Source organism: Pomacea canaliculata, linkage group LG10, assembly GCF_003073045.1.
Source record: "Pomacea canaliculata isolate SZHN2017 linkage group LG10, ASM307304v1, whole genome shotgun sequence".
Taxonomy (NCBI): Eukaryota; Metazoa; Mollusca; class Gastropoda; order Architaenioglossa; family Ampullariidae; genus Pomacea; species Pomacea canaliculata.
This window is the reverse complement of record NC_037599.1, coordinates 6,930,500-6,945,683: the sequence shown is the minus strand read 5'-3', so window position 1 is coordinate 6,945,683 and position 15,184 is coordinate 6,930,500. Positions and strand designations below refer to the sequence as shown.

Below are 15,184 nucleotides of genomic sequence, written 5' to 3'. Positions count from 1 at the left end.
AATGCCAGGTTCTGGTGCGGGATGGACGTCTGGTCTACAAGCAGAAGACACTTTCCGCCCTTGTTTCACGGGTCACCCTCCCCATCATCCCCCTTCCCCACACTCTAGTACTAGAACTTGTCTCCACATTTCGCTCCATGCAGACACACAGGGGAAACTGAGTGTGAACACACTTCACCTCTAAACCTCCTTAACCGGAACTTCGCCAATATGGCGCGCGCATACATGTTGCGGGTTCGAGACCCACACTTCTCTTGCACAATACGGATTAACTGTTGGAAACACCCCCTTAAAGTCCAGTCGAGCTTCTTTTGCTTTTATGTTTATTCATTGATTTATTTTTTGTTCTGGGAGAAAAGCTGTAATGTTGTACATAAACACCCAGACTGCAGTCACGGATGTAAACATTTAAGAAAGTGGAGAACAGTGAAGTGCAATCGTTATGTCTTTATTCCGTTCCGCAATGGATTCTTCTAGCAACATGCCCTGGGCGCTCTTTGGCATTTGTTCAAACAGTAAAACTTGACCAAATTTGGCGATCTTCTTTCCTTTTTACTCCCATCTGGATCACTCACAGAGATGGAAAGATGCAAACACATCTCTTGCGATGCTGGATGTACAAAATATTTCATTTTTATTTCTCCTACTCTTCTATTTTTACAGATGTGATATCTTAAATAATTGATCAAAATCAGTTTCTTTGCTTCTAGTGAACAAAAACGAAAAAAGGATGCCCACCATCCGCCATTCTTCCTTGCATTCTTCCCTTCATCTTTCCTCGTCCAGCACTCCTGACTGTTTTACACAATCTCGAAAAATATCACTGATCGACTGGAATGCTTTTTTATTTATTGGATATTTCCTCGAGGGTTTTCGTCGCCTTTATTTTGGTTTGGAAAGATCAGCTTAAGATTTATTTACACTTTTAATAAGACTTTTATTTAGGAGACGGATTTAATTTCTTGCTCCCTCGAAAGTCTCCCAGTCAACAGCAGGTCCACTCCTTCACTTCTTTCCCTGTTTGTTACGGGGCTGACCGCCTTCAATAACATCTTCGGCAAGCTGTCATGTTAGACAATATGATCAAATCATTCCAGTTTTGCTGCTTGGCAATGGCGAATAGTAACTCCTTGGAGATTACCAAGCAGGTGACTAGGTTGAGAACGAAGTCGTTCGTCGTTTGCTCTCTACAGGATACATTGAGGAGTGTCCTAAAGCATGTCAATTCGGACACCTGGATTCAATATGATTGGCATTACAAGCGACTTGTAAAGTCTGAATTTAGTGCGAAAGCTGACCTTTCTGTTTTCTCAAATTTTGTTGAGCTGGGTCATTGCTACTGTGACCATGAGACGTAGGACCGCTGGACAACCACCGTCCTTGCAAAGGGTCTCTCACAGATAGTTAGAGGATTGCATTTCCTCCAGATTGACCGTTCATCCGGGTTTCTGTCTTGACCCTACTCTTGTCATGGCTAATTTCCATTCCATACACACCCGAATAGTCCGCGTGCTTGCACGTGAGGGTCTGTAACTAGCTCTTGCTGCCCGCCATCAGATCAATGTCGTCAGCGAAGCGGAGGTTACTAAGTGGTCTCCCCCCGATCGACACGGAGGTGTGATGGCCCTGGAGTGTATCGCTCATCATTTTTCTCCAGGTAGATGTTGAACAGCAGTGGGGCGCAAACCCACAGTCGTGGGAAAGAGCTTACCCACGGTTACTAAAAAGCACCAAGGTCCTGGAGCTGTACAGTGCCTTGATCGTCTGTGCAAAGCCTTCCTCCATACTCCATAGAGCCTTCAGTATCTCTTCTCTACCACCTTTGACCAGCTCCGCTCAGACATTGTCCACCTCGGAAGTCTTGATTCCTCTCAGGCTCTAAATGGCCTACTAGACCTCTTAGGTCCACTAGGTCCTTAGGTCGGCGTTGGTTTCCAGGTTGTCTTGGAGGATGTTCGGGAAGTTGTAAATCTCGGTGCACACTCCGTCCAGCGGTCTAGAACATCTTTGCCACCCAAGCGCAGGCGGCCCTTGCTGGCTTCGCTCACAGAGCATTGTTGCTGGCCCTCGCTGGTGAGGGACTCAAACAGGCGGAAGGCCTTCCGGTTGTCGTCCCAGGCCACACCGTCATCAATCTCACTGCATCTCTCCTCGACCCAGGTCGCCCTGGATGCCTTCATGCTGTTCCCTATCTCGCAGCTCACCTTCCTGTTCCCAGTAACTGTCTCAGGGTGTTCCAGCCCCTTTATCATGCAAACTCCATTTCTTGGATGAGAATTGTTTTCCGAGGAAAGATGGCGATGCTCATGTCACATGAAGAAGGATTGTAAATGCCTACCAAAGATAAAGGTTAGATATAAGTTGTTTGTGGCCAGATGCGCCTCCTGACACGAGTGCTGATCCTTTCTATTTACAAATGTTTGTGAAATGAGGAGGATTCTTATTGCTGGCATTGTGTCGTCTGCGACTTTCACAAAGCATGGACAGAGCTGATGCAAATGTCAGGGGAACCCTTTGTTGTTGAAAATAAAATGCAATATATAGCTATCAGTCTGCGTACATCCGGGCTAGGCCTTTTAGCAAAGTTCAAAGTGCACCAGGAAGACGATAACACTTAGAGGATGGCTTCTCTCTCTCAGATGATGTAAAATTATCGCATGAAAATCTTAGGTCAAGTTGTAGCACCTGGTGGTCAAAGCTACATTCTCGGATTAGAACATCATGAAAATGTCTGTTATTTATTTTGTGTTTGTTTTTATGTGTTGCTTTACTTTCTTAGTACTTTGCTTGAAGTCAACGACATTCAATAAGCATCTCTCTGTCTCTCTCTTTCTCTCTGGTGAACGAATGCTGTACAGGAGGAAAATAAGAGTTCCAATTCAATCTCCAGTAAGGTTTCTTTTGCAGAAAGAAGTCAAGAGTGGTCGGCTGTATTTTTTCTCTCTTTGAAGTGACGTGCATGTTACACAAGAGGAAAGTTTGGTACCTCGTCTTCTCTCACTCCCTCGCTCGCTCTCTCGCCTGCTCTGTCTCTCGCTCGTCACGTAAAGACGTGCAAATCGATTTTCTCCACGTTTGCTCCCGACATGAGCTCATTTAACTAATGGAATAAAAATTTTAACTCACAGACCTACGGGCGCAGTTAGAAAATCCTCCTTTCACTTGCTGAGTTTGTTTGAACGAAAGCCTTCCTCGGCGAACAGACAGACACGCACCCGCGGACACGCACAAGTGAACGACTGAAGGACAGACACCACGGATAGACAATTCATTTACTTGCAGGTACAGACAAACAAGCAAATAGGAATAAGACAGAAAGAGAAAGAAGAATATAGTAACCACACCTTTTTTTTCATATTTCGTAAAGTCGATCGTCTATATTTATAAGTAGGTAGAATTTATAAGTAGTGGCTTCAGCCGTGCCGAACGCTTGAAAAAAAATCTTTAAAAAATCCCTGGAAAAGTTTAGCAGAGTTTAAACAAACAATCGCCGACTCCTTGCATCGCATGCACCAAGACATGGAGGGTCGAATGTAGGGGCGGGGAAGAGAAGACAGACGAAGTGGAATTTGATGAAAAATAAACCCCCGCAAGGACTTCTTCCCCTCCACCCAAAGGACCGCAGAAGCAAGGACCGTACAGCTCAGTAACCATGGTTTCAGTAGACCCAGGGTCTGGACCGCGCGGGTGTAGGAGAAACATGAAGGAGCACGGCTTACTCCACGGAGGAGGAGAGTGGCGGCGCGAGGGAAAGGCATGATCGAACCCCACCTCTACCACCTCCACTACAACCACCTCCACCACCACCACTTCACCACCACCACCATCACCACCACCACCACCACCAGAGAAACGAAGGACACGACGAGACGGAGGTATGAAGGCGGCTTTGAGGCTGCTGCCCCCGTGGCTGGTCCAGCGCTCCGGCGTGCGGGCAGCCCTCCTCCCCTCGGAAGGAGAAGCAGACTTCACGGCACGAGATGCGCCGATATGTGCTGGCTGGCACTCGCACACCGCCATTGATCCCAGGACTAGCGTCGTGGAGAGTGTGAAGGCCGTGTAAGCTCGCTGGCCATCCCCAAGTTCCGACGCAAGACGAGAACGGAAGGGAGTGAGCGAGCGAGCGCGCGCAAGAGAGAGAGAACCCACACACGCGCGTGCGCACTGATAACTATTCACACGAGGAATATTTACATCGACAACCGCTCACAGGTTGAAAAGAAGAATTTATTCGTACTTCTGTGACGTAATCAACGGTTCTTTTTTATTTTTATTTGTTGGCTGTAATATCTGCGCTTAGTGACTCCCATTAGAACCAAATCGCAATTTTATTTATTTTTTCTTTCTTCTTCTTTTTTTTTATTTACTGATTGCGTGTGCGTGGAGTGTTTGGTTTGGAGCTGTGGCTTCTTACAGCCGCTTTGGACATAATTCGACACCTGCTTCTGCAGCTTGTGACGGTTCTTCCAAGAAAGGCAATCGCAGACGTGGAGCAATGTTGCTTGGATTGAGAACCAGGCAGGCCACAGCCAGTGGATTCTGTGGATGCAATGAATCAAAGCCGAAATTTTCAGGTAAGGTGGCAGTTTGTGATGTCACTTTCATGATGGAATATATATTTGTACAATTGTGATAAAATTCTTCTAATCTTTCAAGGTTTTCAAGTGGATGATATTCACGTGTAAGCAAATGCTTTTATCTGTATACAAGTGGGAAGAAGTAAAACATTCTCGTAGTACTCTAACCGAGCAGCGATGCAGACTTATTGGTGAATTGTGAATTTAATTTAAAATTAGTACGAATGCGATAGAGTAATATCCACCCAGTCAGCGACACCAAGTGTTTGTGGAGACCTGGAGTACGTGGGTACGTGGCAAGACGTGACACAACGTCAAAAGCCTTGCGCGTATCTAACCGCTAGGCCATCAGACCATCGGGAGCTCGGAATATGTTCATCGGGGACAACTGTCAAGCTGAAACCTTTTCTGGAGAAGCTTATGATCTGGCGATGAGAGACTGATATCTGTGTGAAGAGCGAGCATCCGAACTTGAGCCACCCTCAGGGAATATGTGTACTTGTAATGGAGACCGACTCGCCCTGATGTGTGCAGAGGTAAGTACACTGAAGCAAGTTGTCCCTTCGGTATACAGGCTTCAGAGAAAAGTCTCGAAGTTTAGGTCGTAATGCAGCTTCAGGAGAGAAACTCTTATTGAATGGTGTTGGAAAAAATTCCATAGATCAGTGTGTGTCTGCTTAGGTAGGGTACTGTACTGTGACCGAGGCCAGCAGACCAGACCGAATCCTGACGGTTGGTTTAGTCTGCAGGCCAAAGTGAAGAGGTGTTTAGAGGTTTGCGGCAGTTGGGTGACGGATAACGGATGTCAAATGTGAAAAAGCTAGCAGCAAGCAATAATTAGCACCAGAGAAGTGAGAAGATGCTATATACGTAATAAAACAATCACCACTCATCAATATTATCCATCTTGTTATATTTTGTTGGACTCTCCTGACTGAAGAAGTAGGTTTTATACCTAATTCATGTCTGTCTTTCTTGCGTCCTCCCATCTTCTTTCTTCCTGGTTTGTTTTTGCCGTGGGTCGTCCTTCTAGAGCTGGTGTGAGTCTGTAATTGCTGGATTAAAGTTGATGTATCCTTTTGATGTCAGAGAGCTACATTCTGCATGCCTGCAAGTCTCCCTGCCTCCTTGTCTCGGTCCTTCGTCTCTCTGTCTGATCTTCTGCCTCGCGGCTCTCTACATATCTTTGCCGTTACTTTTTAGCCAATCTTTACCATTTACACAGAGAAAAATAGAGAGCGAGACAGAGACAGTAAATAATCTCACAGAAATGTTGACAAATTAAATTGATTGATTAACTGATTCTTCATTGAGCTACATGTAGCATCTACATCCTAATATTATATTCCCTGCAGCGCTTGACGAATCCTTAAAATCCCCAAATCGATCCAACGATCGATCGGATGATTGCACGATTGAGAGATGTAGTTCTCGGTTTATACAGGAGTCTCTTCATTTTACTGTCTCTCTGTCTGACGGCCATCACACCTGCCGCTGCCTCCTGGCGGCAAGGGCCACAACTAGCGCATGTTATTAGCGAGTGATATAAACATTTACTGCCAGTCCCCCACACTCTACAAGAACCAATACTGCTGTATGCTGCAGACACACTGCTGGAAACCAAACCATCAACAAAATAATCCCTAATTTGCATTGCGAATTGGTGTAGTTGAGGATCTGGTTTGGCCACGTGAAGACGTGGTGGACAATGTCAGGAGTGATCGTGAATGGGAGGCGGGGCTGACTACTGATAAGTTAACAGGCAACAGAATGCTGGGTGGAGATGTATGGGACTGGTCAGCCTGTCCTCTAATTGCATCTGTAATGAACAACCATTTCTACCGGATGTCTGTAAGGGATGCTGCTTTGTCTGTAACCACTTCCTGTCAGTGCTTGTACTGCGCGATGTCCATGTAAGAAGATTCAGGTGCTTAAAAGTCAACTTATTTATTTATTTATTTATTTATTTATTTATTTATTTATTTATTTATTTATTTATTTATTTATTTATTTATTTAATCATCAAAATGTATGTTTGTTCGTATAATCATTACCTCGTTGAAGACTTTCTGCTGGAGCTATCTGTAAGCAGAAGAACCCAGACCTGCTAGCTCTTAGTCACATCTGAACAACACCCTCTCCATTTTGTTATTCTGAACGATTTTCTTTTCTGTGAGTGTGTTGTTTTTCCAACTTGGTGATTAGAAAGCACACGAGCCGCCTTACTTCTTGCTTGAAAATCAGGAAGCTTGGGAAATGAAATCAATACATTTTTCCTTGGAGCTACGTCCGCGTAGCATAGGCCTGTCGATCAAAACCCATTGGGACACTTCATGTTTCCATTTTTTCTTCTCTTTATTCCTTGTTTCTATGACAACCATTAACACTATTTTTTTAATTTCTTTCATACGTTGCATTCGTGTCGTCAATTTTTGTCCTTCATTCATTCAGTCATTCATTCGATCATTTGACTGGCCATTTTCTTCTGTACCCTTACTGTCTTTCTCTTTTAATTCGTTCGATTTTTGTTTTAATTTGTCGGTCTGCACTGTAATCATTTCTATTTTCTCCCTTCTTCAGTTATTTTTTCTCTTTTTTTTCTGTCTTCTTTCTTATTAGAAACACAGCTAACTCGTTCGTTGATGTGCAGGAGAAACTTACTCCACTATCATTAACTCTGTTGCTAAGAAATTCTTGGATGGAGACAGTCCAGTGATGTCAGATGTAGCTTCCGCAGCAGACCCCCTGTACTGTGTTGCTGGAGGCGGGGGAACAGCTGCTAAACCATCTTTTATTCCTCCCTTTCCCAGTCCAGTGCAGGAGAGATAGCTATATTTAGTCAGACAAACCACAGGTTACCTCAGTCTTGCCATTTGAGTGGCCTCCCTTGTGATGGGTATCATTTGATTCATCCTTACACTCCAGCTTTGGCGGCGGAATTAGCAGTTTGTATCTGTCTGTCTCTTGTTTAGCGGACCACCGTCTGATCGTGGTGCAAAACGAGATAAGCCAGAGGATGGTGAGCTAATGGATAATGGTGACCGGGTGAGAGTAAATCATCCATTCAGTAGATGTTTCCAGGAACGAAAGGGATTTCTGTTCATTTCATTTGTTCAGGTCTTGATATCCCAACTGTCGCTGGTGTTTGTAGAAATTTTCTTTCTTGGACGGAAGGTAGGGGAAGAAGGGTCGCGATTTTTAATCGCGTTTATTGACATGTTTCCCATCATTACCTCAGTCTCCCTGTACCATACCCTTTGCCTCAGTGTCCTTATCTGTCTTAGCATCCCTCATTGCTTTAATCTACATCGTCTTTCAGTCATTATTCTTCCTTCCTCACTCCACCCACGCATCTATATGTACAAATATATTTATGTCCATGAAGTAGCTGGCCAAGGAAATGTTAGTGACGGAGTCGTGATGCTGGTAGTTGTTGCTTGTTGTCTGACCCTAACCCTTCCTTCCTACCCTACATCAGATCCTTGTCCTTGTTGTCCTTCCTGTTGCTTTCAGATGTCAACGCCTACCGCCTCGTTTTGACGGCTCGGTCCTGGAGGGAAAATGAGAATATTTCAGGCAGGAAATAGAGGGGTCATGGCTGACAGAGACCTGCAAGAGAATAGGAGGAGGAGGAAGAGGATGGGAGGGCAGTCGTACGAAGGGAGACAAATAGCGATTGCAGAAATCAATGAACTATTTCCAGTCCCTCCGATGAAATCGCCTTCTTGTAAACTGGCCATTGTCGTTTCTTTTGGTGATGTCTTCGGGGACCTTGCAGGTTTCTGCACGTCTCATCACTTTTCCCTAAGGGAAACAAAGTCAGCGAAAATGTATTTGTTCGTTTTGTTATATCCATCCTTTTTTCCTTTTTTTTCGTTTTGTGAAGTTTACTGTTAAAGTTAAAACTATTAAATGGAATAAAGGTTGTTTAAGCTTGGGAAGTAGGAGTTCCAGAGACTTTTTTGAAGACCAAGAATATTTTTTTCCCAAAAATAACTGTGATCGAAATTTACCAAGCAAATCCATACAAAGTGTGTGTCGATAGAGCTTCGTGTAATCACAACGCCTTCGGAAGAAAATTAGCGCAGTGCACACGCGATGTGCTTCTTTTAAACTGAAAAATAAATCTGTGAGAAATTTGGCCTCGAAGGGATTTCTCAATCTTGCCAGCTTTTTGCCATGCTGTCAAGTGAACACTTTCGGTGCACCTTTTGAAGACTTTCAATCAGAATGATGTCCCTTAGCCTGACCGTTTGAGGTTTGACTCCTCTCTGCGTTCTTGTGGTTGTCTCCGTGGATCTGTTCACTGTTCACTGTTCAAATTTCAGATTGTATATTGTCACTTTGCTTCGTCTGGTGTACGGTTTCATTTCCTCAATGTCCTCTCCCTTGACTTGTTTCTCTCTCGCTGGAACAAAGAGTTTCAAACAATGAAAACAACTCACTAAAGCAATGTCCTGATTGTATGTACTTCCCTACGAGGATTCTGATATTTTCTCTGATTTTATCAAAAGTTTTCTAAGATTTCTGATTTTTTTCTGATTTCTAAGTTCTCTGACTTTTTGTTTTCTTATTCTTCATATCTGATCCATATGATGCGAGCTTTTGGTTTTAACATCCTGGCATCTTTTGTACCCAGCAGTAAGCATGACTTTTGCCTCAAGCTATGCCATCTTCCTGTTCAGTGTCTGAATTTCTTTTTATATAAATTTTCTTGCTGTCTCCTGTCTGTCCTAGAATATGTGTTGATATTGTCAAGCAGCTGAGCCAAGCATCAAATGACAGTGAACAAGTGAGCTGGTTTGTTCCCATAATCCATTTTTTTTTAGTATACTGAGATTCAACACATGTACACTTGGAATATACAGGTGACTGTCACTGTGCCACCTCGGGTCTAGAAACTGTTGATTCTTATATTATGTACACAGCACAAAATAAAAAAAAATGTATATTTTACTTTAAGAGGCATTTATCTTTAAATTCGTCAAAAATATGATAGCAATTTATTGGCGACCGCATGAAATGAATTCGGTTTCATGAAGACAGGTATCAACCCCCGAGTATGGGAGCTTTCTCATCTAACCTCCAGCTTTACATTAAATGCTAACCTCGCCTCTTGTCTATTTCGACACATTTTTTTCTTTTGTCAGACTACAAGGCATTACTTGATCTTTTGTCCATAGCTACCAGGCACATCTTTACCTATAGTCAATAGCTACAGGGTTTTGTCCATACCTACCACGCCATGGTGCTACCTTTTGTTAACGACTAACGAGAATGGACTGTATAGATGTTTTTTGTATAAACAAAACATTATGTAGTTTGGTTTGCACGCCGATTCCTCCAGCTCCTGTTCCTGGCCAAGCATTTCCTCTCTTGATAATGACAGACAGACCACGAAATATTGTCTACTTTATGGGGATCGTACGGCAGACCAATTGCCTATCCTTCTGAGACAACCCCTCGACTGGTCTCCATCCATTTTTTTAATTCCTCCATCCCTTTTGCCGATGTTGCTGCTGCCAGAGAATGAACGCTGGCGTCATGGCAGCGCACTCAGACTTTCACTGCTATTGCACACTACTGTCCTTTGGTTGCGGTTCCTTACTTCCGGTTCCACGGCGCGGGTCCAGGACCAGCAATCTCTGCGCCGGCTGCCCAGACACTGAATCTGTCTTGTAATTCTGCAACTGAGACGTCTGTGTATTCGGATCGCGGAGCTTGAGGAGTTGACAAAAGAGTCTGGAGGGGTAACTACGCATTGAGTGCCCTCTAGGGGTTTCAAAAGGCCTGCTTTTGCTATGATTGATTCGACTTACGCCCTGAAAAAATGGACCAGGTCTTCAGTGGAGAAGTTGAAAGACTGATAGTTAGGGCCTCATTGTCCATGAAGCTGGAAGAACAGGACTGCTAGTGTTGATGTTAAACATGACGGTCTCTCTCTCTCTCCTCCCTCCCTAGAACACCCCCTCTTCCTTTCCTCCCGGTCCCAGCGCATGACATCATGTCCCTGTACTTCCCGATAGGTTTAAAGCGAAAAACTCTAGAGGCCTCTGTTCAAAACCATCCTGTCTCACATCTATTATTCACTTTGACTATGATGCCCGTTGCGTTAAGAGTTTACAGTCACGTGATTTCGTGAATAAATAAATCCCTTTCTCAGGCTCTGTCATTAGTAGATGAATATTTATAGCCTGATGTAAACAACGACTCTGTCAGCCACTTGCTTCTGAACTTACTCCTACAAAGCAGAATGTTCGGTTTGAGAACTAAAGCTGGGAAAGGTATTTTTAACAATTTCGTTTCCAAGGTTAGTCGCTTGAGGCTAGAGCAGATGAAAGAAAATTAAGCAGCATTGTCAAACGGTCCTGTTCTCTTTGTTTTTTCATGAAAAGTAAGGACAGGGAAACGGCCATCAGTTCTCTGTCTTTCTGCTCTTCCGTTGATTTTCCTGTATTTGATGTATTCAAGCACTGAAATCCAATTTTGCTGCTGTCCTTCCTGCAAGCATCTGCCAGATGATTCAATCTTTTAAGCAGAAGAAGCCATGCTTACATGGGTAGAAAGACACAGGATCACACACATATATATATATGCACAAGCATGCAAACACACACCACGAAAACAAGCTTTCCCTGGAAGGGTCACATGTCGTGTCACGTGTCTGTGTCAAGGTCCCGGCCTGCAGCACTTTCTGTGAGAGTCCGGCACCAGCCGCCGCAGCCGCAGACCGCCCAGCGATGTGATGGTGTCCGTCCCAGGAGCTATGAGGCAGCCTGTTCACGTGGAAGCCAGGGCACCGCGCGAAGGGCACGGGGCACGGGCCGGGCGCAGGGCACGGGCAGCAGCATGGCGCAGGTAACAGTGCGCGATCTGCTGCTGGTCGTAGGGGTCGCCCTCATCGTCCTGGGAGTCTGCACCACGATGCGCACAGCCACGGTGGTCAACATCACAGCCGTGTTCGAGGAGGAAGACTTCGAAGACTTCCAGGCCGTCTTCTACCGCACTCTCAACGACTTCAACAACGCCAGCAAGGATATCCGCTGGTTCGGACATGCCGTCGTCGCCAACCAGGATGTGAAGGAGACCATCTCCGCCGTCTGCAACCTCATGGAGGGCCGTCGCAGCTCCTTGCATGTACTCATTGTGTTTGGCAACGTCTCGACCATCCAGACGATGAACATGTTGTCGCAGACCCTAGGGATTCCCATGATGGGCTACATGACCAACAAAGGCGACGGGTACATTCAGGTAAGTTCAAGTTATTTTTCTCTCCTTCATAGTACATTTATTTTTATCGCTTATTCTAAGCATGCAAACATTTTTAAAATAATTACTTCATATGATATTATTTATATATAAAATGATATCATATCTATATATAGTTAGATGGTTGGCATCATCTTTTTAATCGCTTCGACATCTGTCTAAAACATATTTCTCTTTTTTTAATACAGATTTGTTACTGTGAAATGCTGATCTTTAAGTTGTGCCACAGTTCCTTTTGTATCTGTTCTTCAGTCTGTTTCTCTATAGATATATCTATGCACATCAAGAATTATAGTTATTTGTGTCTGTCTTCTGTCTTCTCTTCATCTGTGTTATTATCTTATCTCTCCATTATCCAACTATTTTCAGATGTATGTGGTTGGAAGTTTTTTCTCTTTGTGCCATTAATTGTTGGTTGTGAGCACGTGGGTCTGTAACTTGATTCGGAACGTGTGTTAGATGGACACAAAATGTCAGACTGACCCCGTCCGCCGCCCGACCCCTACATCCCTGAAGTGCTTCCCCTTCTTTGTAAAGTAGGACTCAAAGCTTATGTTTATGTATGACTTGGTCACAACTAACATACAGAGGACTTATTCCTGCATGAACTGTCACTCAGGTGTGTCTTTCTATAAAACTTTCAGCCCCACAGGTACTCTTCTTACGTCACAGAAACTGACCGGTGTTCTGAAGTTGTTTTTTTTAATTTTTGTGCACAGTTAATAATGGTCGCCTGAAGGATATAATGCTACATACATATAGAAAGTTAGTGTTTTATTATTTCTACGTATATATATATTCACCTAGAATATGGGGATCATAATTTTACGAAAGGTGCATAAGTAGGTTATTTTTAATCAGCAAACAACACATGTTCAATTAAGCATTACACATAGTCACACAATCTCTAATGTGATCAATTGAAATCACACACACACACACAATCACACTCTAATCTCATCAATTGAAATCACACACACACTCTAATTTGATCAATTGAAATCACACACACACACACACACACACACACACACACACACACACACACACACACACACACACACACAATCACACTCTAATCACATCAATTGAAATCACAAACACACACACACACAATCACACTCTAATCACATCAATTGAAATCACACACACACACAATCACACTCTAATCACATCAATTGAAATCACAAACACACACACACACACAATCACACTCTAATCACATCAATTGAAATCACACACACACACACAATCACACTGTAATCACATCAATTGAAATCACACACACACGGGGAAGCTCTGTCTTAAGTCAGCATCAGCCCAGCAGACAAACATCTACACTGTGGTCGTCCTACACCAGCAGCCGGGATGCTGCCTCCCGACCCTTGCAGCTTCCTATTGATTATTGGTATCTACAGACTCGCCGGCCGCTACATTATTCATTGACTACCCTCCCTGACACGCCTGTTCGTCTCCCTGTACGTCTTCATCAAAAGAAGTGGAACCTGGACAGGACCAGGACAAACCCGCTTGACATCTGTGAGCCAATTCACCCTTTACCCTAAACTCACACCATGGTCTTCTTCTTCCCTCTCCTCCCTGTCATCCTCGTGCCGAGACATGTCCAGGTGATGTTTGACTTCCGGGGTTCTTGAGCGCATGCGCAGAGGAAACAAGCTAATGAACTGATGCACTAATTTGTGTCTCGTATCGCGATAACCTGTCGTCCGTGATGGCGCTACACGGTCGTCGTTATCTGATGAATTTCCCTCACTTCAGGATGTGTGTCTGACCGAACTATCATTGTTGGGAGAGCCGTTAACATACCCTGAACGCAGATAAATGATCCGTTAACGACCTGTGAGTGTTGTCGACACGTGTGGCCAAAAGGAATGTGTGAAGAAAGAATATTAGACTAGCGACGCCCTGTAAATTAATTTTAAAAAATTTTATTTTTGTAACAAAACTGTCTGACTGTCATATATTTTCTACGCTTGAATAAACGTGCACGTACGCGCGTGCGAACCCACACACACACACACACAGACAGACTCCTGTCGCTCACTCGCGTGCATATTATGTAGACTCATGTTTCATGGAGTTTTCCATACATAAATTGCAGATAAACATGATATTGTAATCTGGGCCTTAATGACATGTTTATACACAGAACAGTAGGTAAGACAAGTCGTACAAACCGTCCTTGGGTAGTTAGGCAGGGTAGAATACCCGATAGTTAACTCTGTCTCTGAGTGACGTGACAGTGTAGGATACCAGATGTGTAAAGAGGTAAAGTGCACAATACCCTGTCTGGTCATGCAACAGTGAGGTGGATGCTGGCTTCATCTGCCAAGAATGCCACAATGTAGACTCCTAGAGAAAGCATACATAATGCTGTTACTGCTACATGAACAAAACAAGAAAACATAGTTGCATTTTATTATGATATTCTGTGTAAATATCGTAAATAAAATGTACATAGCACTTAAGTCGCAAAATCATGTCAGCTGACTGTGCTGGTATTTGTCTTACTTTATTTCAAACCTCCCCTCTATCCAGTATATCTGAAAAGAGAATCTACTGATTCCCGTCCATTAGCCATCTCTCTTTTATTTATTTATTTTTATTTTATTTTATTTTATTGTTTTGTGTATGTAACTTCCTGCCATTTGCAATCTGTCTAGACACCTGGCCATGTATTTTTCTTTCTTGCTCTTCTGCTTCCCTAGCACTGAAAGTGAACCTTTGTCTTGGGTGAGGGACTCGCTTCTGGTCATTGCTCACTGAGGTCCCTCACATCAACAATATCTTTCTTGAGTGAAAATGCGCTTCTTGTCGAGAAATAAGACACCGAAAAAACACTTTTATCTGAAAATGCATATGCAGGTACACAAACACACGCACAATCACCCATCTGCTCCGCCACTAACCTCTGACCTCCTCTCCTCCCACACAAAAGCAGCTTGTTGAGTGTGGATAAACAGGAAGACATAAAGAAGGCGAAAAAGTCTCCATAATTACACTCAGGGTGTGACGGGACAAACATTAGCAATGCATACATTCATGAATGAACCAAAGAGATTTATTACATATCCTCACACAAACATACTTTTTCTGTTAATATGATGTATCAATTAATATTTTATTTATATATTTATATTATTATATTTATAAATTAATATGCTGTGCTTGCATTCCTATATGCAAAGCCCCTTGAGTCTGGCTGATGCTGGAACAAGGCGATATACAAATGTGCTATTTATTTATTTAAACACTTAAATAATACTTGCTATTGGTGCTTCTGCTTCACAATTGTACAACGAAAACAAAACAAAATG

The 15,184-nt window shown here is 43.5% G+C and overlaps 1 protein-coding gene across 4 annotated transcripts in view; it reads left to right on the top strand.

The window, feature by feature from the left end:
• Positions 1-2,676: 2,676 nt before the first annotated feature.
• LOC112573775 (glutamate receptor ionotropic, NMDA 3A-like) overlaps positions 2,677-15,184 on the top strand; it is an 84,629-nt gene continuing 72,121 nt past the window's right edge. Inside the window, exons 1-3 of one of the 4 annotated variants that reach the window (XM_025254373.1) lie at positions 2,677-4,212; positions 4,452-4,574; positions 11,252-11,828. In XM_025254373.1, coding sequence (XP_025110158.1) covers positions 11,427-11,828 — 402 coding nt within the window. In that variant the 5' untranslated portion in view covers positions 2,677-4,212; positions 4,452-4,574; positions 11,252-11,426. Of the gene's footprint in view, positions 5,114-10,992; positions 11,829-15,184 lie in introns of those variants that run through there. The other 3 variants (XM_025254371.1, XM_025254372.1, XM_025254370.1) reach the window with 3 other exon arrangements.